The sequence below is a fragment of the Mustela lutreola genome, chromosome 9 (assembly GCF_030435805.1).
Source record: "Mustela lutreola isolate mMusLut2 chromosome 9, mMusLut2.pri, whole genome shotgun sequence".
Lineage (NCBI taxonomy): Eukaryota > Metazoa > Chordata > Mammalia > Carnivora > Mustelidae > Mustela > Mustela lutreola.
This window is the reverse complement of record NC_081298.1, coordinates 9,961,113-9,985,064: the sequence shown is the minus strand read 5'-3', so window position 1 is coordinate 9,985,064 and position 23,952 is coordinate 9,961,113. Positions and strand designations below refer to the sequence as shown.

The 23,952-nt window shown below is 50.8% G+C and overlaps 1 protein-coding gene across 7 annotated transcripts in view; it reads right to left on the bottom strand.

Annotated features, from left to right (window-relative positions):
• The window catches only part of NFATC2 (nuclear factor of activated T cells 2), a 154,759-nt gene that overhangs the window by 65,812 nt on the left and 64,995 nt on the right, over positions 1–23,952 (bottom strand). For all 7 annotated transcript variants that reach the window (XM_059132752.1, XM_059132753.1, XM_059132749.1 and 4 more), the window contains exons 4-5: positions 10,059–10,261; positions 8,881–9,053 (exon numbers count right to left, since the gene is read on the bottom strand). In XM_059132752.1, the coding sequence (XP_058988735.1) occupies positions 8,881–9,053; positions 10,059–10,261 (376 nt within the window). The remainder of the gene's footprint in view (positions 1–8,880; positions 9,054–10,058; positions 10,262–23,952) is intronic.

Below are 23,952 nucleotides of genomic sequence, written 5' to 3'. Positions count from 1 at the left end.
TTTGACAGGCTCACTGAACCTTAGTTACATTTATTTTTACTGCTGAGCTTCAAGGGACCACTAAGCAAGAATCATTCCCATTTTGTAGCTGGGAGCACTGGGTCTCCCAGGGGAGAAGGGGTATGCCTGAGAGCTCACAGCTAAATAAGGCAGACAGACAGACCATGGGATTCTACTACCCGGAGGGGACCCTTTTCAGTAAAGGCTTTCCCGCTGGGAAAGCCACCAGCCAGCCTAGGCAAGAGGGGACAGCGGGAGGGGGGCAAGGGAGGGGCCCCCATCAGTCTCATTCCGGGCAAGCACTGGCCACCCCTGGCCGCAGTGCACCAGCTGCTGTCCACCCTTCTTGTCCCTACAGCAGGCTGCCGTCCTTGGCTGTGAGCCCAGCCCAGCTCAGAATACAGTGCTGACGCAGGACTCCCCTGAGACTGGCCCCTTAGGTCCCTCAGCCCCTGCCGTGACGATTCCGGGGTCTTCCCTGGAAAGTGGGAGGCGGGACAGCAAATCTCCCTGAGTGTGGGGTTCAACTCTGCGCGAGACCTGTCGGCACTCACCCCGTGGGAGTGAGGTGTAGAGTGCACAGACACGTGGGGCCCGTGGCACACACGACCATCTTCTCACTCCGGACCTCGGGCGGCCTCAGCTTTCCCATATGGAATACGGAGCAGTAACGTAGTTCCCTGCAGGGCTGGTGGGTTTCATCTCCCCGAACTCACAAAGCAGGAGGGCCACGGTGGATGCTGTGACCTCTCCTTGCTCAGAAAATCACGCTCCCATTCCAAAGTGCTAAGAGGCGGCCCCATCAGATGATTCCCTCCCTGAGGGCCACATGACCCTCCATCTGACTGCCGGATGAGCTTTCTGATCGCTGCGGGCCTCAGCCAGCCTGCACGGACAGAAGGACACAGGTGTCACCCCTGGCTCGGCCCCTCGCCTTGCCAGGCACAGCTGCAGCAAATCACAAAATGCTTCCACACTTCCGCCCACGTGAAAAGCAGCTCCGAGAGGACAGCATTTCACGCCTCCAACGCTCACTGGCACTGGTCAATGTTTCTGAATGAATGGATGGAGCAAGTCTTTCGGGTGAGCCTAGCGAGGCCATGAGGAGGCTGGAAACAAGTTAATACACGTGAGAGCCGTGGGCACATGGCAGACTTTGAATCAGGGCGGTTTTGCCTTCCCTGCCCTTGCGTGACTAGCTCCGTGAGGGGCCATAACCTTCCATCAGATAACCATAGGGATCAGCAGGGTAGCCTCCCAATCTTGGCCCCCTCCCCACTAAACCTGGCCACCTGACACTACTCGCCACCCAGCCCACGCACTCCATAGGCCAGAAAACCACCCAGGTCCCTTCTCAGCAGCAGGGGGTGCTGCTTGGTGCCCACTCCCCAAACCCGTGTTTGTTAAACTCCCACACCTGTCTGCTGCTCCCTCGGCTGTGGTCTCTTGGCAGCGACAGAGTGGCAGGCAGAGGTGTATGCAAAGCTGCTGTGCAAAACCACGGGAAGGGTGGCCAACCAGCAAGTGTGGGGCATACCACGGGAGAGGCACTCGGTTATCCTGCTGGGGTTTCAGCTGGCACCTACTGTAGGACACACACACACACACGCATTTAACCCCCAAGAAATAGGTATGGCTACCATCCCCATTTTACAGATGAGAAAACTGAGGCATGGAGTGTTAAGGAACTTCCTGTGACTACCTAGCCACTAAGGAGCAGAGGCAGGCTTCAAACCCAGGCCCAGACCTCATCACTGCCCGAAACTGCTTCCCCCCATCCTATACGTTTCTGGTGTTTCTGAAATGTGGTTTCTCGGTCCTTGCTTAAAAGTCTCCCTGGGCAGCAGGGGCTGAAAAAGGCCTGGCCTAGCCACCTTCTGTCCGATGCTCAAATTCCCTCCCAGATTTATGGCTATAGCAGCTCGGGAATAATCTACTGCCGTGGGTAGCTGGGCACCCACAGGCCTCTGAAGGTTGCTGAGCTGGTCTCCTGGGTATATGAGAGGATGCCAGTTTGGGGGTTCTGGCCTAAATTAATCTGTCACCCATGCTGTCATTCCACGTCCAGCACGATGTGAATGTCATCTCTGGTTTGGCCCCCTACTAGTTGTGTGACCATAGGCAATTTATTCAGCTTCTCTGTGTTTCTGTTTTCCCAGCTGTGAAATGGGAACAGATACTGAGTACTGAGTTCCCCGTGTTTTTGATGATTCAGCAGCAACATGGAAAGTGCTGGACTCACAGCAGGTGTCTGGTAATTGTTCTTCTTCCTTTACCTCTTCCCTGCCAGGTCCCTGTTGTCGCTTTTTAAGTATTTATGAACATCTATGTGTACCAAACAAGTTTGAAAATACAGATCCCATCATGTTAGTCCCCTACGTGGACCTCAAGGCTTCCCACTTCACTTGGAATAAAATCTGAGACCCCAGCTTCATCTCCAGAGCGCTCCTGACCTCTAGTCACTCCATACAGCCTCCCCAGCTGCCCTTCTGTTCCCTGAAGACCTGGAACTTACCCTGCCCCAGGGCCCTTGCACTTACTGTATTCTTCAGCTGGGCCATGCTCCCCCACCACTCAGGCCCAGCTTAATGTGTCACCTCTTCCAAGAGGGTCTCCCCTGATCGGGCATACCCAAGTGTGCTGGTCCCCCACCCCTAAGTCACCAACACATCGTCCTTGTTATTTCCATCACCACACTTAGCTGTTTGAAATGATGGCTTTCATTACTTGTTTATTGTTGGATTCCCTGCTAGAGTGTGTCTTCCACAAGGGCCAAGACTTTCTTTCGATCACTGTTTTATCCCTAGTGCCTAGAACAGTGTATCATGCACTCCAAACATATTTCTAAGTGGTAAAATCCACATTAAGAAGCCCATATGAATTAGGTGGGTCCTCTCGGCTTCTGGCAGAAGCAGGTGGACACGTTAAGCATCTTTGCTTTCTGAAGCAAATGAGGGAATATGCCAGGCTGGTCCCACTGATTCTAAGGACATTCACGAGGCAATCCTGCGCGATCACCCATCTCCCAAGCCAGACCTAGGGGAGTGAGGGGGAGCAGCAAAGGCCTACTAAAGAGGGAAGGAACACAGTTGGGTGTTCCAAGCTCTTGCTTGCAGAAAAGGGCATATAAAACAAGCAGACTTCCAGACGGTGAATGATGGACCCCGACCCTACCTCACACCATACAAAAAATTAGCCTGAGAGGAGTGTATCCCTAGACCTAAAAGCCATAATCAAAAAGCTTCTAGAAGAAAACACAAGAGAGTATCTTTGTTCCCTTCAGACAGGTAGAGGGATTTGTTGGGGGGGCTGCAAAGAGCACTAACCCCAAAGGAAAAGAAAATGGTAAATCAGGACTTCATCAAAATTTATCAATGCCCGTGAGAAGACACAAATAAAAAAATAAATAGGCAAACCACGGACTGGGGAAAATATTCATAGTACATACATCTGACAAAAGACTCCTATCCAAAACAATTGCTATCCAAACAATTGGTGCATATTAACAACAAAAGTCTGAGATTTTTGCCAATAAAAAAATGGGCAAAAGCTTTGAATGGACACTTCATCAAAGAAGACATGGAAACAGCCCAGAGGCACACCACCGGCACTCAGCACCCTGACTCATTAAGGAAATGCAAATTGTGCCCAAGGGGGTAGACTTCAGGCTCCCGGAATTATAAAATGATTTAGGAAACACTTAAATTGGAACACACCCTTTCCCCCATGAAGGGGTAATTCCATTTCTAGACATCCACCTGGGAGAAGTTGGAAGCACTTGTCCACAAAAGACCCAGAACGAGAAGGTTCATGGCAGCCTTCTCCACAGCACCCGAACCTGCCAACAAGCCCAGCGTCTATCAATGGAAAATAATCGTTAGAGTCGCACAACTGAATAGTGCTCGGCGAGAAAAAGGATACACTATTGAGTCATGCCATAAGCGCAACGGATCTCAAAATCACGGTGCCGAGCAGAAGCGGCCAGCCCCAGGAGCCCACGCTGCAGAATTCCATCAAGTAAGTACCAGAACCAGCAAAGCCAATCTACGGTGACGGGAATCAGAAGAGAGGTGGCCTGGGTGTGTGGGAGTGGGGAGAAGGCGCTGGCAGGCGGGGAATGAGGGCCCTTCCAGGAGGCAAGGAAATGTCCTGTGTCCCGTTTTGAGTCGTGGTCACACAGGTGCTGGGAATTGTCAGAAATCATTCAGCTGAAGACGTGCGGTTGTGTAACTGATTGTATCTTCACTAGACCTCGGGGACACCCAGTTACGTCACGAAAAGGGAGAGACTGGAAAGAGCTTGTGAGAAAATCCACCTGCCGCTCCCCATCATACACCCGCCCCCCAGGTCCTGTGTAAAGAGCAGAGCGAACGTCCATTCTGCGCTGGGAGTGGGCAGGACTTGGTGGAAAACCGGTTTTGGTGTTTTCTGAAACTCTATGAACAGAGACAGGCCCCTCTGCAGGGCAGGAAGTGAACTCACGGGCAGGTTCTCAAGGGAGAAGACCTCTGCACCCGGGGACAGTCTCCCCCACCCCACCTATCTCCTCATGGCCTTTCTCTCCCGCCGGGCAGCTCGGAGATGCTTGTTTTCACTATTTTTTTTTTTTTTTTAAACAACCATTCTAGAGATAGTTGCTCTGTGGCAGGCCCTGGCTGACACCCTCTGGTTTCTGTCCTTACCGGAGAGAGAATGACAAGTGAATTGGGTTGTCAGCACACAGCGGAGGCCCCAGTACCCTGTGGGGTCAGGACAAGAGACTTCCTTGAGGGGCCATGTGAACGGCAGCCTCGGGCGAGGAAGGGGCCCAGGGACTGGAGGGAGGGAGGAATGGGGGGGGGGGGCGAGGTCGGGAGGGCTCCAAGCTTCGCAGCACAGCAGAATCACCAGGCGACCTCGGAAATGTGTCCACGCACAGACCCCACCCCTGACCGACAGACTCGCCGTCTCTGGGGTGGGACTCAGGCCTCATCCTGTCTTCGAAGAACTCCCCGGGTGATTCCAACGGGCAGCCAAGTTTGAGAACCTGTGTTCTGGATGGAGGGGACAGCAAGGGCAAAAGCCAAGAGAGAGACGTCCCAGAAAGATGCCCGGTGGATTTGGGGACCGAGGAGCAGAGACGTATGTGAAGTCAAGAAACGCAGCGGAGGAGGCGTCCTGGGCTGACCGGAGCGCCCGCCGGCTAGAACTCCGCAGCCAGCCAGAAGCTCACACCTGACTAGATATGGAAATATGGTCTTTGAAGGTGCAAGCAAGCTCAGGATAGAGAGCAGATCAGGCAGGATCAGCGTGGGCCCCCACCCCAATGACCATGTCCTTGGATGAGACCGAGGAGAGGGTCTCATGAGAAGGCGGCAGAGACTGGAGTGATGCCCCCAAGAGCCGAGGCGTGCAAGACCACTGGCCAGCACCTGCAGCCAGTGGAAGAGGGGTCTGGAACATCCTCCCATAGAGCCTCCAGAAGGAACCACCTGGCTGAGCCCTGGATTCTGGGCTCTGGCCTCTTGAACCATGAGACAACAGATGTTTGTCATTCTGAGGCTCCCCGTCGGGGGCACCCAGTCCGTGCTCACCTTGGGAAAGTCCTACAAGATGGACCCAGGGGTGCAACCACCCCGAGAAAGTCACACTGGTGCTGAGAACACAGAGGAGCCTCGAGGAAAGGAGAGCTGTCCCATGGCAAGGCTCTGGAGGAGGAAAGGCACCGCAGCTACATGTGGGTGTGTGGTTGGGGAAGACAGGGGTGTGCCCTCCTGCCCTCGGCTGTGTTCCCTATTCCCAGAGGAGCGGGAGTCGTGGCTGTCGGTTGTCATCTGCAGTGGGAAGGGAGTGGCGCCACCACCCGGAGCCGGCAGGACCAGGGAAGCTGCAAGGTCAGCTCGGCTGACAGTCAAGGGAGGGAACTGGAAGCACCTCCTTGGCCATATGGAAGGCTCTGGTGGGAAGGGGGAAGTAGCATGGAGTGCCCGTCTCCGCAAAGGGGAGCTCTGACCTCTTGCGAGCTGACCTGTGAAGGAATGTGAGCAGTGGACGGTTCTAGCAAATTAGTCCACTTTCCAAAGAGTGGCCTCCAGTAATCTGCTCAAGTTGTTTGATTTTGTTTTGTTTTGTTTTGCTTTGTTTTCACTAGAATCTGAGAACGTACCCTTGACCTCCAAGATGGTATAGAAGCAGCAAGCCCAAAGTGTAAGTAAGCGAGCCTTGCAAATAAGTAGCAGTCCACTGAGTGCTTTTTCTGCCAACTCACCCTCCCCATGGGGTCCATCCTAAGTCAACCCGTCAACAAACACTTACTGGACACATACTGTGTCTGCATAGGCCACAGACTAAGTGTCAATAAATAGTTACTGAATATCTCTGTAGGAACCCTAGAGTAAGGCCATTCGTCAATAAGTATGTTCAGAACCATCAGGTAGTGGTCAAAGAAGGGAATAAAAATGACAGAGGATTCTGGGTGAGAGAGAGAGACCAACTGGTGGTTCAGTGTGGTATTGCAAGGAACCATGGTGTTCTAGAAACCTCAAGAAGTTATTTCACAGAAGTGGAAAGTTGGAGACTCCGGCTCTGCTGCCTACTGAGTAAAAATGAGTGAATCACTTTACCAAGAAAGTCTGTTTCCTTATCTGTCAAAAGGAGGTGGTTGAATCAGCCAAATACAGAAAAAAGCCTACGTCTGAGGTTCAAACAAGTTTGTAACACCCCAGAGATCTTGCTGGAGGTGCTCATGGTTCACCATGTGATCCTTAAAGGGGTGATCCTTAAAGTCTCAGATCAATAGGAGATACGCTGACACAGACACAGAGAGAAACAGGGTACTCTGGCATGTGCCTCTCCTGAGGCCACCTGCTCCCCACCTTGCTACAAACCACAGCCCCATCCTGTAGTGTGAGTCATTGCCAGAAAGAGGAGAGTTTATCTTCTCAAAATCCCCCAAATTACTGAGGAAGAGCCCGAGTTTCCTTCCCAAAAACATCTCGAGATGTTCAAAACCAACATCGGAGCAGGGCAGCCTCCGTGGCTAGCACTCAGGGGACAGGGGTGGGGTCTGCTGGGTAGGGGAGGGGAATTCCAATGTTTCTGAGATGATGTTTTTCAACACTTGTTTTCCTTTGTTGTCTGCTGTTGGGTCTTTCTCTTCTAACATCAGAGGATAGACTCACCACCACGTTCAGCCTGATCCACACACATCGTGACTCGTAAGGCTGGAAGAAATCATAGGGCCCCTTCATCTTTTTCCAAAGACCAACCAAGACCAAGTTCTGGCTTCTCTCCCAATGAGAGCCCAGGCTCTTTCCTCATTGGCTTTCAATCCTGAGAGTCAGGCTTCCTCAACCTTCTCTGCATAAAGATATTCATGCATTTGCTTTACTCATTAATGTCTGATTAAGATTATCTCTGATTAATCAAAGCCACATGAAGATTTCCTCTGATCCACACAGTATTTTGAACTTGCTGCTGTGTTTTTTTATTTTGTTTTTAATCAGGAGAGTTTTGGTTTGTCTTAGAAAGTCAGAGGATTTGGCCACCCCCAGCCTACAGGCCCACATGGAAATACTGGCTGGGGTGACAAAAAGGCAGTCTCTTTAGGTGGGGAACATGTCCTCCTGCTCCCTGGTCTCCACCACTCCCTACTGCCTCCCACCAAGCCACTCTACTCCTCCATGGGACCTCCCTGGCCTCCATAGACAACAGATTTTTGCGACACAGAATTATGGTAAAATGTCCAGTAGAAAGGAAAAAGATCCCTGAAACCAGAACATGACTGTAACAACATAAAAAATGCTCTCAGAAGAAACTAAAAAATATATAAACAGTTTCGATTTCTGCAACAATGTTTACTTTTTTCTCCTTCATGCTCTGACAAACCATTTGTGAACTCTCAAAGCCAGGGTAGACAATAAGCTTTGCCATGTCAAAAAGCAAAAAACCAACTACAAACCCTGCCTCAAGTACCCAGGAATGAGCTCAAGGCAGCTGCTTCTTTCAAAGCCTCGTGAGAACCGCGCCGGCTCCTACTCAGGGCCCGTGCACATGGCAGGTCTCGGCCACCGCATACTGGATCATTCTAAGATTCCTCTGGATCTTTGTCTGGGCATCTTTCCCTGTCCACATCGCAGCTCTGCCGGCACAAATTAGCCAATCTCTCAGCTCCTGCCACCTCCCCCCTACAAAATGGGCTTCATGGCACCAGCCATCACCAAAGACCACTGTGAAGATTCTACAAGCTTTTGAGTACTGAGCACTCGGCACTGAGACCAGCAGAATCACCGCTCCAGAGGCGAGAGCCACTGGGATACTCTTCTAGTAGAAAGGAGAGGTGAACAGGTGCCTGGGTGGCTCAGTGGGTTAAAGCCTCTGCCTGCAGCTCAGCTCATGATCCCAGGGTCTTGGAATCGAGCCCCGCATCGGGCTCTCCGCTCAGCAGGGAGCCTGCTTCCTCCTCTCTCTCTGCCTCCCTCTCTGCCTATTTGTGATCTCTGTCAAATAAATAAATAAAATTCTTAAAAAAAAAAAAAAAAGAAAGAAAAAAGGAGAGGCAAGGAAAAGAAAAAGAGTACAGAGCGTACAGTAAACCCACTCCAACGGCATCTACCCTCTTTAAGACCAAAACATTTACGCATTTCAAATGTTCTGAACAAAGCGGTAGGCTACTCATTAGCTGTATTATTTTTTAATGTCCTGTGAGACCACGAAACCTTCCACCAGTAAATAGAAGCAGAGAGAAACTGCTACATGGGCTCTGTCTCTGGGCCCTTGGGTCCTCTCGGAGCCCCGATGAACCCTGCGAGTCCAGCGTCTTCTCGCTGGGCACCTTGCCACGGTCCAAAGGTCACATACGTACACTTTGCAGAGGCCGACCCTGCCCGAAGCCCAACTTACAGCACTCGATGGGGTTAGACGCCGTCTGCAGGGAGACGATCCTGCCGCTGGACTCTGGAATGTGCACGCGGAACACCAGGCGCACCCGGGTGTTCTTCCTGCCGATGTCCGTCTCGCCTTTGCGCAGCTCGATGTCGGCGTTCCGAAGCTTCAGGATCCCGGCGCAATCAATGCTGCGGGGAGGTGGAAAACCCTGGTTAGAACTGAGCATCTCAGCGAAAACGGAAAGATCGCCCACAAGACCACCTTCCTCAGGTAACCGAAATCATTCCACCGCCAGCTACGGCGGTGGGAGGAGGCGGGGAGGATCGCAATCCCCGGGAAACACTCCCGCCAGGACCTGATGCCCAGCCGGAGGTCAGACGCGCGCAAAGTCAGGAGAGACACCCCCAGGGGAAATGACTTCTCTAGGGAGGTTTTCTCTTCATGCCAACTTTTCTACTCCCAAAGGTATCTAAAAAGCTCAAATATGCAATGGGAAAAATTGATTATAGACGGCTCAGTAGGTGAGAGGGATGTATCACAGTAACTATCTGTAATTTGATAAATGTACTGTGGTCACCGAAGAACGCATTCTTGTTCTGAGGGAATGCACACTCACGCATCTAAAAGTAAAAAAAAAGTCACTCTGTCTGCAGCTAAGTCTCAAACAGCTCAGGAAAGGGCAAAGAGTGAGGGGGGAGCAGTGACGCATGTGTGGGGCCTGTTCACCATCGGCAGACCTGAGTGAACAGCAGTCGGGAGTTCTTTGTAAGATTCTCGAGGCTTGGAAGTTTGAGATTATTTTCTAACATGGAGTTTGTTTTAATGCCAACCCATGGGTGCAACATCTCCCCAACTTTAGCTATAGGCCTATTGCTTGGTGAATTTTGACCTTTCTGCATCCTTATTTAATCATTTTCTTTATGCCAAATAAATGTTGAAATGTACATACATTAAGCCTCATCCCAAGTAACATAATCCACAGATGCGCTGGTATTCTTCCTCCTGACACCCATGACAAGGACTTAGGTAGAGAACTCTGAAAATAGAAACTTTCTCAACAAATCTTGAAGGGTCCATCAGAGAGTGGGAACCACCATCCATGGTTCCTTCTGCCAACATCAGAGTCTCCTGTCCCAACTCCCTACCACTCGCTTCCCCATAAAGACCCACCACCCTTGGGCCCCAGCCCTTACGTTGCCCTCATGTTGTTTTTTGGCTCGAGAGGGATCTCCAGGACTTTGGTGTTGCCCACGATCTTCTCGTAGCTGGTGGTAGTGACGGTTTTGCCTGTGATTCGGTGCACCTGGTAGAAGGCGTGGGGCTTAAGGATCCGCTCATCAGCTGTCCCAATGAAGATCTGAAGTCCCAGGGGCTTGTTTTCCATGTAGCCATGGAGCTGTGGGCGAGAACACAAAATCAAATTATTATAACACCTTTAGTACACAAGGCACTGGTGGGCGTCGTCCCACAAAAATCTGAGAAGATCCCAGGGGGCGGAAAGAGCACAGGATTGCTGTACCATCTGGAGGAATAGAGAACTGGAAGGGACCTTGACGTCCGACCAGAAGGGCTGCTTCAGTAAAATACAGACATCCTCTCTAAAACGGAGTATTAAACAACCATGAGAAAGAATGTAGGAGATCAGAATTGCATTTACAAGGAAACAGCCAGAAACTGCCAGTGTTCAGTGTTGTCGGGAGGGGTATGGGGAGAGTGTCACATGGTGGTGAGGACAGAAAATAATCGGGAAAGATAAACCAGGGCTCTGGACAGTGGTTGCCTGGGAAGATCAGAAGGAACTTACACTTTTTATATGAATAGATTCCAACTAACGTGTTATATTTTTTAATTAAAAAAAAGAAAGAAAGAAACAGCTAGGCAAAAGTACCATCATCTGAGTTCAAAGAAGATTAAAGACTGGAGAAAAATGTGTGCAACATAGAACAGGCAAAGGATTAGTACCTAGAATATATAAAGAATGCCTATAAAATTCCCGGCCATCTTATTTAAAATTGAGTCTTTCCCCCAGTGGGTAGGACGACCTCCTTCCTTCTTCTCTAGCTCCTTTTCCTTCTTTTTATTCATCTAATATTATTATATATTTCCTCAATTCCTTTTGGTTACATCTTTCTTTCTTTCTTCTTTTTTTTTTTTTTTTTTTTTTTTGCGAAAGAGAGTGTGGGTGTGAGTGTGTGTGTACAGATACATGTGAGAGGGAGAGGAAGGGCATAAGGAGGGGAAGAGAGAGGGAATCTTAAGCAGGTTCCATGCCCAGCATGGAGCCCAACATGGGGCTCGATCTCACAACCCCGAGATCACGACCTGAGCCAAAATCAAGAGTTGGGCACTTAACCAACTGAAATACCCAGGTGCCCCAGGTCTTTCTCCTACAATTAGACCATCACCTCTTTGAGGGCAGGCATGTCTATTTATTTTACTTGTCACAACATCCCTAGCCTAGAATACAGCTTGGTGCATTGTGGGCATGCTGGTACACGTATGCTGAATGCATTAACAAAATTATCCAACAGAAAAATACACAAGAGACATCAATAGGCAAGTCACAGAAAAACAAATGGCCACTGGCATGGAAAAGATGTTCAATCTGACTTATAAACAGTAAAATGCAAATTACATAAAGATAGGAAACCATTTTTCACCTGTTCGATTGCCATGCATGTTGGTATTTGATAAAATCACATGTTTTAATGACTTCGGGCACAGAGGCATGCTCACACAGTTCACAAGAACATACCCTGGTATAACTGTTTTGTTCATTTTTTTTTTTTTAAGATTTTATTTATTTGTTTGACAGAGAGAGAGCGCACAAGTAGTCAGAGCAGCAGGCAGAGGGAGAGAGAGAAGCAGGCTCTCAGTCTAGCCTGGAGCCTGATATGGGGCTCGATCCCAGGACCCTGGGATTATGACCTGAGCCACCCAGGCACCCCTGTTCATATTTTTTTAAAGATTTTATTTTTGAGTGATATATACCCAGCATGGGGCTGGAACTCTCAATCCCGAGATCAAGAGCTGCGTGCTCTACCAACCAAGTCAGCCAGGCGCCCCTTAAAGAGAATTGTATAGCAGCTATTAAAATTAAAAAATACATATTCCCTCTGACCTGGTAATTCCATTCCTCACTATGTGCCCTAAAAGAAATACTGTCCATTCAGGAAACATGCACAAAAATATTCATTAAAACAAATAGAATAATAAACAATTACAGCAATAGGCTTCTGAGTGATGTGAAATGTCCAGGCTATGAAACACTACATCAATTCAAAAACAAACAAACAAACAAAAAGTAGAGATCAATGAATTGACCCAGAAAGATCTAAGACTCACTACTGAAAGAGAAGACAACTTGCAGGAAAACATGTATTGCATGATACGACTCATTTTTTTTAATGCTGGATGTTCGGGATCTCTCCATGGATAGATATAAATACAACAGGAAAAGATGGAGAAGGGCGCACTCCACAGGGACCACAGCACGGTCACGTCTAGGGTTGGAGGAGGAGATCAGGGTTAAGAAGGTGCTCACATGAGACTCCTCCCACTTGACTCACAATGAATGAAGGATCTATGCCTAGACACTTGCGAGATGTAACACTGGTTTTATATCTATGAGAACAAAAGAAAGAGAGGACCAGGCTGAGACTCTGAAGACGGGGTCCTGTCTCGCCACTCCCCGGCTGAGAAACACTGTTCCTTCCCCCGCAAATTGCAAGGGGCTATGACAGGGGACAGCTCCCTAAATCCTACCCTTCTCTGCAAGTCTCCAGAACTAGGATCTCCAGCCAACTGCTGGAAAGCAAAGGCCCTCCGGCCATGGAGGATGACGCAGGGTCTGGAAACTCTGTGGGCCGCCACCATCAGTACAAAAACTAAAGAAAAGGGAAAATCGAGTTTCTCAGACACACTGGCCACATTTCAAGTGCTCAGAAGCGACACAGGGCGAGTGGCCACTGTCACAGATAGCACAGACACAGAACACCTCCAACATCAAATTCCATTAGACAGCCCAGGTCTGGAGAGATGCTGGTCTCTCCGCCCTTCCTGTGCAGAGCCAGGCAGGGAGGGAAGCTGAGCAAGGCGACACCTTTTTTTTTAAAAACCTGCAGGGCTGACACCCACAGCATTTACATGTCTGGGACACACCCAAGAGACGCCCTGAGGCAAAGATGGAAATCCCAGTCAGAGCCGCTTATCTTTCTCCCCCAGGCAAAGTGAGGAACCAGGCCAGGTTCTCGGTTCTCTTGCAAAAATCCAGGGGGGAAGGTCAGAGTCACGATACTGTTTTTGCCCGGTTGCTTTGCATGGGGACCCAAGATAATCAGAAGTCCATCCCTCCCGTCCTGGAAGTCTGGCAGGTAGTAAACAGAGTTACCACATAGTGAAGAGAAAAGTAGGCCGGAGAGATAGTGAGCAGGGATGGTCTCAGGTTCCCTCCTCTGCCCCAGGACCAAGAGCAGAAATCGCAGCTGGGTGTGCTCACGGTCAACAGCCAGGGGACACCTGAAGACGAAACTTGTCGCATCCCGACAGCTCGACCTGAATCCAGTCATTTCTGCGTCTTCCCCTGCGGGCACACGCACCCCAACATCAGTGCCCCCTCGTTGGCCTCTTGCTGGCCTTCCACGAAAAAGCTCCCAATAACTTTTTTTTTTTTTTTAAGTGCAAATGAGACTCAGACATGCCCCTGCTTACAACTCTCCCGAGACTTCCTGTGGCCTCAGACTTGGTCCCAGTGTCGCTGAGGCTTCCACCAGCCCAGCAGCTCACTTCTCCCTCCACCCCCATTAGGTCCCTGCCAAGACCAACCAGTCTTCTGTTCCCTGAGCCCACAGAGCTCTCTCCAACCACAGGGCATTTGCACAGCCCCCCTCTCTGCCTAGAACGCTCTCCCACTGGTACATTTTGTTTTCAGATACCTTCAGGTCTTTCCCAACCACACCCAGGGCTGGAGCCAACTTTTTCGGCCTTGCAAGAGCCACTTGTTGAAGGTTTTAGAAATTTTAAGAGCCAGTTGGTGCCACTTTGGTAACTGGAAGTCAGCCACAGTGGGGATATTTATACCACAGAAATTGGCAAATGCTACACATTGGGGCTCTCCCCCACCCCAAAGAATCAGACAATGCACATTCTCAAGCACACCCCGGGCATGGTGTCTTCATTACCATCTGAAATGTTCTTGCTTCGTTAGTTGTTTGCTTAGCACCTCTCCCTCCTGCCTGAACTTGAGGTCCAGGAACCTTGGTAGCAGGAACCTTGTTGACTTTGTTCCTCACGTATTTTGTTCACCGTCACAGACAACAACAACGCCCCAGCAAAGCACATGCTTCCCACAGGTCCAGCACTGCGCCCCGGCTCCCTGCAGGACGGGCCCACTGAGGCTTGCAAAGGGCAGGGGACCCGTCCAGCTAACTTGACTAGGATAGGGCCCAGTTAGCAATGTGCAGCCAGGCTCTCGGGCCACCCTGCTCCCCCTAACGGACACACGCTCTGTGACCTGGGGGGTCCACAGCTGCTCTGGGCTCGAAGACTAAGGTCAGAAAGGCAGATCAGGTCCTCCGAGGAGACACAGGTCAGTGTTCCATTGCGAGATCCAGCATGTTCGTCCTGCTCCACGAGGGATGGGGTCAGAGGGAGTACGTAGGGGCAGGATGGAGGGAAAGACAGGCACCGGAAATCAACACAAGTAATAGTGCTGAGAGAGAGACCCACTCCTTGAAGAAGGACCCCTCTGCATTCCAAAGCAGCCCCCCAGGTAAGCCAAACTGGCCGCTGCCGTGTGAACGGACAGAGCCCACCTCCCCAAGGGGGCGTCCCCTCTGTATGGCAGAGAGAGGGGAGTGGGATGGTGGACAGAAGAAAGGGTTTCACTCTCGGTCAGACAGCTGGATTTCAGCCCTGGCTCTGCCGCTTAGAAGCTGTGACTCTGGAGCGGGGACTCCACCTTCCTGGGTTTCAAATGCTCCCGTGAAACGGAGGTGTCACCTCCCACTCCCCGGGGCTCTTTCAAAGGCTTTATTTAATAAGACGCCTTTTGTGGGGCCCCAAAGGAGAGCTCCCAGTAAGTGCCGGTGAGCAGAGGCTTTTCCTTGTCATCTGAGGATGACGTGAATCAGAACACGAAGGTGATACTACAGAACTGAACGGAAAGGTGCAGAACGAATGTGAAAGACTAGCAAAGTGAAAAACGACCCGAAACAGGCTTGTGGGAGGTAAACCCGGCACTAATTCCAGTCTTCTCTGTGGGCTGGCTGACAGCCACTCCGTCATGGAGGGCTGGAAGGAGGCGGGGCCCAGCGAAGAAACCTCACCATTTTGCAAGAAAAGCAAAGAATACTTCCCCTCCACCCTCCCCGCCCCGGGAAGGTCGTAGAAGGGGCCCAGAGCCCTGACTGCGTGGCCTGCTCGCTCTGGAGAGCCTTGCCAGGCAGCTGGAGATTTGGTAAGGAGAGCATGGACCCATTTCCTTGATTCTCCAAAAGCCGAGTGATTTGGGCCTAATGAAAAGAAATTCGGGTCCCACGATGGCCTCATTGGCCGCTGAGGTCCCCTGGGCCCTGTCATCCCCGTTTTAGGGAGACTTTGGTCATGAGGCCTTCTTCTAGGATCCTCCAAAGGTAACGTCTCACCAGGGGCCTGGGGAAGCAGAGTCACCTTCCCACCTCCGCAGATACACCTGCTGCCAACCTAGAGAAGTTCAAGGTCAGCTGGTCTCCCAGGCACAAGAGGGTCCGCTTCGGGCAGCCGAGGTGAGAGCAAAAGTTCTGCTTCTTGTCACTGGCCAGGCGGCTGACCGGGTTCCAGGAAGAAGGGGGGTTTCTAGCGCACACTGAGGCTTGATACCCAAGTGGGCAGTGGCAGGCTGATTTAATCTGTGCGGCAGGACAGCATGGTTTCTCCTTTTTTGGAGGAGAAAGCTGAGGCTCAGGAGGACCCCCAGCTTCGAAGCCCCCCAGCATGGAACCCCAAGGACGTGGCCTTTTTGGCTGCCTCATGTCACCCCTGCCTTGGAAAAAGGCCACCTCTCCTGGCATCTAGAGGAGACATCTTAAGACAGGCAAGAGCATCCTGGCAGCTCGGCTAACAGAACCCAGAGGTGAACATGGTCTTCACGCCCTAGAGACCCAGGGTTTCACGGGGACGGCTGAACACCAGAAGCCCCATCCCCAGACTCGGGCTCCGCCCACTCGCCGTCTAACCGCGCTGATGTGCAGATAAAAGGATCATCGACCTTTGTTGGTATTAACTGTGTAACAAGACAAAGGAAAAGTAAGCAAAGGTTCATTCACTGTAGAACAAATAGACGGCACCCCGGAAAAGTATAAAATTATAAAGAAAATACTCTCTCGGGCACCTGGGTGGCTCAGTGGGTTAAGCCGCTGCCTTTGGCTCAGGTCATGATCTCAGGGTCCTGGGATCGAGTCCCGCATCGGGCTCCTGCTCAGCAGGCAGCCTGCTTCTCTCTCTCTCTCTCTCTCTGCCTGCCTCTCTGCCTACTTGTAATCTCCCTCTGTCAAATAAATAAATAAAATCGTAAAAAAAAAAAAAAAAAGAAAAAAGAAAATACTCTCTCAAAATAAGCAAGCATTTTAGTGTACTCCTTCTAGACTTTCCTTCTAAGCACACACAGATTTGGGATTCTAGGTTACACAGTGTTTCCACTTAACAATACAGTGCGGCCATTGCCCCTTGTCACTGAACCTTGTTTCATGACACAATCTCTGATGACAGGGACAGCATCCGGGGCTCAGACTAGTGAGGCCAGTACAGTGCCTGAGCACCTGACACGGGATTTAAGCAGGCGCTGGTTGTCGGGGTCATCGAAATGCGAGGCAGGCACCGGGAGAGAGTGCTGCCTCACCCTCTGCCCCACCCTGGCCTCTCTGGCCTCCTGCTGGCTCCTAGCCCTGGCATTCCCATCCTCTGCCTGGGTCCAGATTTAACCCCTACAGTGGGGTACTTAAGTTGTTCAAACCTCCCCCCATGATAAACACCGCAAGGAGAACTCATAAATGACATTTCCTTAAAAATGATTTTTCTATCAACTCTGCTCAGAGCTTTTTAAATACTCTCAGATGGACGAGACTGCCACCGAGTCCAAAATGTGCGACTGATTTTCACTGTGGCGACCAGCCAAAGAAACTGTTTTGAATTTTACTAAAATCAAACTTGAACAATGTTAAGTAGCATTTTTTTGTTGTTCTTGAATTTGGAATATTAGGAAATTGGTATTGTCCTAAAGACTTCACTCAGAAAGAAAGAAAAGCCTGTAAGGGTGTTTTCTTGTGATTCCCAATGGCCACATCGCGTGTGGGGGGAAGATTTCTACAAATATGCACAGATCCCAAATTCTGCCTTTATTTCTGGATGCAAAACCTGCAGAACATACCTGCCAGCCCAGGCCCCCAACACACAGACACAGACACACACACACACACATGCACAGACTCATACAGACACATTCGCAAACACACACAGACTCACACACACAGAGACACATGCACAAACACACACAAGCATACAGTCACACATACAGATACACACACAGACTCACACACACATGCACACACACAGACACATGCACACACAGACCCATACAGACACATGCACAAACGCACATAAGCATACAGACACACGTACACACACACCTACACACACAGACACAGACATCCACACACACAGACTCACACACAGAGAGACAGGCACAAACACACACAAGCATACAGACACATGTATACACAGACACACATACAGATACACACAGACTCACACAGATACATACAGACACACACACTCACACACAGACACACACACCAGGGAAACGAGAGCATGATTTACTCTCATTTCGGGCATCCCAATAAGCATTACGTAACCATCTGGTGAGCACATACTAATGATTTCACTAGAAATCCTGATTCTCGAGACCTCCTCTGCCTCACCTGCATACTGACTCCATCTCCAAGTCCTGTCAATTCCATTTCCTAACGCCCACTCGGCCCCGCACCCTCCGTCCCCCAATGCCTCCCCACTCATCCAAAGCACCACCCTCCCCTCCAGCCCTCCCTCCCCACTCCCCACCCTGCTGCGGGATGACCTTTGATGACCTTTGAAACGGGTCAGCCATCCCTCCCTCCCAGTCCCTCTGGCTGCAGTGCCAAGCATCGTCTGGCCCCGCCCCAGGGTGCACACCTGCCCCCCCCACCCCTTATGAGGTCTTCCCTGCCTCTGAGGATCAGCAAAAATCTCCCCCCATCCCCCACCTATGCCCTCATTAACTCCTGGTCACACTACAGAGCTGGGCTCAAATCTTACTTTCCACTGAAGACTTTCCTTGCTCCCCCGGTGGGGGCAGGGCCCCTCAGTTATACTCTTCTTTGTTGCCTTTACCACCATTACCAGATCTAATTCGTTGCCCAACTAATTGGGGCATGTCTGCCCCCTTCCATTCCCATAAAGTTCTGTGAACTGTTCAGCTACCCTTTTACAGAAGAGGAAGCAAAGCTCAGAGGCGTGAGGTCCCCGGCAAGCAAGCAGCAGAGCAGGGATTGGAATCCAGGTCTGACCTCCTTCTTCTGCTCTGCATGGACTGACAAAAGACAGGACAAGGTGCCACCCATGTAGAGTGGTTAAAATACGTAAACCTACGAGCAGAGCCTGTGCAAACAAATCCGTGTGTAATTCTGCAGTTATCTTTCAAAATTAAAAATGTACACCCCCTTTGATGAGATAATTCTACTACTAGTGAGTGGGCTGTCCTAGGGATGTCTTGGCACACGTGCAGAAAAAACTGAGGATGAGGTTATTCAGTGCAGCACTCTTTAAAATAGCAAAAGATGCGGCCCATCAAGAGTACTGGTTAAGTCAGTAGTGACATATTATGCAGCCTAATGCTATCGCAGAGAAGAATACATATTCTAGGAACCAGCACGGCAGTTACTACGAATGGCGTCCCTTGGCATTATGCAGTGCACAACCTAGGCAATCCTAAGGAAGCTTTTAATATATGGATATGTCATAATCTCCAAAATACACCACAATGGTGAGAACAAATATATCTGTTTTTGTTATGAAGCTGTGAGGGTACAGAGTGTGTGGGTATCCAAAGTAAAATTTAAAATAAAATTAGAAATCAGACCCTATTTTTTTTTTTCAGACCCTATTATTTTTAAATGTCCCCTGGATTTAGATCATTCCCAGAGAAAAGCTCTGTTGTCCTGGGAGCCCCAGGTTGTAGCTCCCCTGACCGATTATATTGATTACAATTCAATACAAAAATTATTTTCTGAATGTATCATGTAAAAACTAAGGCCAAAACATTCACTCAAAGAAAGAGGTTCCTCCCCCCACCACCTTGGCGACTTTTCTCTTTGTGAATCTTAATATTTCTTTTCTTTTTTTTAAGATTTTTTATTTCTTTATTTGACAAATAGAGATCACAAGTAGGCAGAGAGGCAGGCAGAGAGAGAGGAAGGGAAGCAGGCTCCCTGCTGAGCAGAGAGCCCAATGCGGGGCTCGATCCCAGGACCCTGAGATCACGACCTGAGCTGAAGGCAGAGGCTCAACCCACTGAGCCATCCAGGTGCCCCTTAACATTTCTTTTAAAGGCCACAGGGAAGAAAAACTAAAGCAAGGAAGGTACCAAGAGATGAACAATGTGCCATTCCATCCTGCAAGAAAAGTAAAATCCCAGGACCCACCTGAGGAAACCTCAAGAGTAGGGGGTCCAAGGTAGAAGCAAAGGAAGAGGCAAGCAAAAGTGCTCCCTCGAGTTCAGGGTCTGGGGCTTACAACCAAGAGAGAAGCAAACCACACACCGCAGCCAGTTGCACAGCAAGTCTTGGTGACTCAACGTTCAAAATCATCCAAAAATCTAACTGCTTGTCACGAGCCCTATTACCACCACTCTGGTCTGAGCTCCCACCGTCTCCTGCCTGGACTAGTGCAGTAGACTCCTTCCTGGTCTCCCTGTTTCTATCCTCCCTCTTCCTCTCCACACAGTCTTCACATAGCAGCTAGAATGATCTTGAAATTTTGAAGTTAGAGATCCTCTGCTCAACCTGCCCCTGTCCCCCGATCTCCACAGCAAACATCTTACTCAGATCAGAAGATCCTACAAATCTGATCTGGTCCCCTCTTCACCATCTCCAGCGCACCCTCCTCACTCCCTCTGCTCCAGCCACACTGGCCTTGTTATCCTCAGACGGCCCGACACCCTCCTGACTCAGGGTCTCAATGCTTATTGTTCTCTCTGCGTGGAATGTTCTTCCCCCAAATCCACAGGGCTCACCCCTCTCCTTAGTCAAACCTCTCCTCAGACAACTCCTCATCAGAGCATCTTTCCCCAACCACCCACCCCTGGGGGGGCCCCCATATCCTTCCCACTTTTCACGAGCCCGCCCTCCTTTACGACAGAGCAGCCACGCATCGCTACCTGACGTCGCACGATATATTTATTTGCTGGTTTCTGCCTCCTCACCCACCTGTCTTGGTCACCGAGGCATCCACAGTGCCCACGGGGCCATGCGGTGCTCGATGCGTGAGCAACATTCGAAGGAAGGAGAGCCCTATGGGAGGGGCTTGAGCAGCTGCAACCCCCCCCAGAGCCTCCCCTTCCCCTCTGCTGCCCACACAGCCTCCTCTCCAGCTCAAATCATCTTCCTGCCCCAGAGCGACTGTTGCATCCTGCTCAGTGTGGATAGGACTCGGCTAGCTGGACGGCTGGTCCCTGGGCCACCCTGTCTCAAACAGAGGTGACAGCACCCCCAGGGTGTGATAGGAAAGGAGGGCCACATCTGCTTTCCACCCCCTCCGGCACACTCCCTTGCAGGACCTGTCTTAGGCAGCAGGAGCCCCCTGGGACCAGCAAACTCCAGAGGCCCACAGAGTGGGCCAGGTTCTGAAATCACACGGTGAGCCAGAGAAGGAGAATTAGACATTCTGCACAGTCTTGAAAACAAAATAAGACAGTCCTCTCAGGATTCTAAATTAAGAATCAAGTCATTCTATATTTCTCACATCACTGGAAATTAAAAACAGACCCATCTACCGCACAGCAAGCACGCTGCCTGAAGAGAGGCCTGATGGCCTGGAACACGCTAAATTTGTTTCCAATTACCATGTCCACATCGGAAACCCCGAGGAAGCCATAGAGAGATCCGAGGCGAGGCGCGATAGAGGCCGGGATTCCGGACCAAACGTATGTCTCCCCCCAGCACCTCCAGGGGTCTCTGAGCAAAGGCACCAGACCCTTTGGCCCCATCCCCTCTCAAAGGCTAGAGACACCTGCTTTCCCTCCTCGGGTCTCTTCCTTCTCAACCCCCGGTCGGTTCCGCCCGGCCTCTGGTCCGCCCGACACACCCGTCAGCTGGCCCGTGGCTCCCCACCAGCCCCCCATCCTGACCAACTATCTCTCTGGGCCAAGGAGTGACTGAGTCATAGAGGAGATGAGTCTGGAAGGCCTGGATGAAAATATGCGAGCCTTCTTTGAGTCAACCTTTGGATGGAGTTCGGGGGTTTTCTGTTTTTTTGTTTTTTTAAGAAACCAAACAAGAACTTTTCAGGTCTTCTTTCTGTGCTACCGCTTGAGCGGGGCCGCTACACCGTGAAGGGCCGTGAGTCCTGGGGCCAGACTGTCTGGGGTCACATCCCAGCACAGGCACTTCCTCTGTCATGGGAAACAGACTTCTCCGGGTCTCAGCATCTTCATCTGTCAGCGGGCCTAAGGGCGCGATGCCCCTCCCCGGGCTGCTGGCAGGATCACATGACTTACATCTAAAGCCTGCAGCAAGATTTCAATAAATACCCATTTTTATTAATATTTTTCCACCAATAATGGCTGGGTGACTGTTGGTAAATTCCTCTTTTCTAGTTTCAGTTCTTGGAAAAAAATCATCTCAGAGGTTGTCTCTCAGCTCTTAAGTGTAATGATCCTCAGCTATGTTTAGAATAAAATCCAAATGCCTCGTCACTGCCTATAAAACCCTGCCTGATCTGACTGGCCTTTGCCCAGGTCACCAACTTCATGTCCCCAACTCTGGTCCAGCCACGTGAACCTCCTTGATGCTCCTTAAACAGGCTGAGCATGCTCCTACCTCAGGGCCTTTGCACTTGCTGTTTCCTCAGCCTAGAACACCCACTTCACCTCCCCTCCCACCACCAACATCATCCTTTCTCCCCCTGCCAAGATCTTCCCATGGCTGGTTCTTCCCAATTCTTCAGGTGTCAGCCTAAATCCAAGGCCTTCTCGGAGCAGCCTGGCTATAGCCAAGCCCCAGCCCTCACCCCACTGTCAGTCCACCATAGCTTCCTGTTAATTTCCTTCCTGGCAGTGATAAGTGTCACCTCATGCTTCTGCTTATTGTCTGCCCCCCCCCCAGCCCCAGCTGGTAGAATGAAAGTTTGTTCATTGCTGTGGTCCAGCCCCTTGAGCAGTGCCTGGCATATAGTAGACATTCAATAAATATTTGCTGAGTAAATAACTGAATAGATTGATTCTCAGGTTCCTATGTGGCTCAACATATTGCCAGGTGATTCATCCTCCAGTGACCCTGAAAGAGGAGGCTTATTCATGTCTGGAAGAGAATCTCCACATTTGGAGTCTGCCTAAATTCACTACCGTTTGAGCCAGTCTGCAGGAATGTGTCTCACCGTGAAAGAGACATACTGTACCAGGCCAAGTCCACTGGAAGTCAAAGGGGAGACAAACTCGGGCTGGAAAAATAAGGTTTACAATCTCTTCTCCAGGCAGCGTTCAGGGATCAACCCAGGGAGAGACTGAGTCGAAAGTGCAGTGACTTGGCAGCCCCGTAGAGATGATGAGGGAAGAGTGAGGTCCAGGCAGTGGCCCCTGCCACCCGAGTGTTCACCCAAAGACCAAACAAAAAGGGACAGCATACTTCAAAAAGGTTTCTCCGGGAGTCTCTCATTCCAGGCACCAGCCTGGTCTTGAGGAATAGGACACCTACTCCGTGTGGGGGACCTGGGCCCTGGGAGAAGGAGGAAGAGATTGGAGTCCCCTTGCAGGGGGCAATCGGGGACCCAAGGCAGCTCATGGCCATTCTGGTCATTCTGTGAACCCATCTGAACCTGACCAGTGGAACCCGACGCAGCAGCATGGGTGAAAATCCCACCATGACGGCAGCCCCCAAGAACACTCCGATAAAACGCCTCAAAGAGACTGCAGTCCAGCTCTGCATAAATGTTCCACCAAAGACAGGGACATCTGGGGGAAGCGTCCACCTTGGCTTCTCCTTCGTCACAGCAGCCAAAAGTGGAGAGAGAGCCTGGGGACGGTGGGGTGAGGAAAGGCAGACTCCAGAAATGCAAGAGAGCCCTCAGAGAGGGGAGCCGCCCCCCATCCAATCACCCCCGCCCCAGCCCAAAGGCCGCGCAGGTCTCCCTGGATCCAGACCAAGAGCTCTGAGTCACTTTTGCCACCAGGGGGAAAAGGGGAAGGCAGACGTGATGTGTACCTTTCCGTACTCTATTTTGGGATTTTAAGATCCAATTTCTTTCGTTTCAAAGGGTGGGTTTTTGGAGGGGCCCCCGCACAGCTCTGCTGCCCCGAGCGCGGCGAGACAGCGGGGAGACTGCTGCCGGTGACCTGGGGAGAGGCGGGGCTCTTTGGCAGATCAACAAATCACATCATACAGGAACAAGGAGCCCCTTCTTGTGTGCAGCCGCAAGGGGCCCGGCTTTCGTAACACGGTGGGAGACTGTGGGCCGACCCACTCTGACTCATCTTTTTGGAGGCAGCTCCTGCGCCGGCTCATTCATTCGTGCGCCGGGGAAAGGGCTGCCGACTGCGAGCCATCCTGCTGAACAGTGACCACACACCCCTCTGGCTGAGGAATCCCAACATGTGGGATTATCACTGTCCCATAATTTATTTACGATAAATTAAAAGAAAAGAAAAAGTAAAACAGAACAGCAGCCAATGAATCAGGGTTTCTCAGCCTGGGCCGAATGACCAAGGCTGACCGTTGATTTGGGAGCCCAGTAATTACCTGACCTGTGCATCAGAGGAGGCTGGGGAGCATCTCTGGGCTCCACACCTGAGATGCCAATAACCTA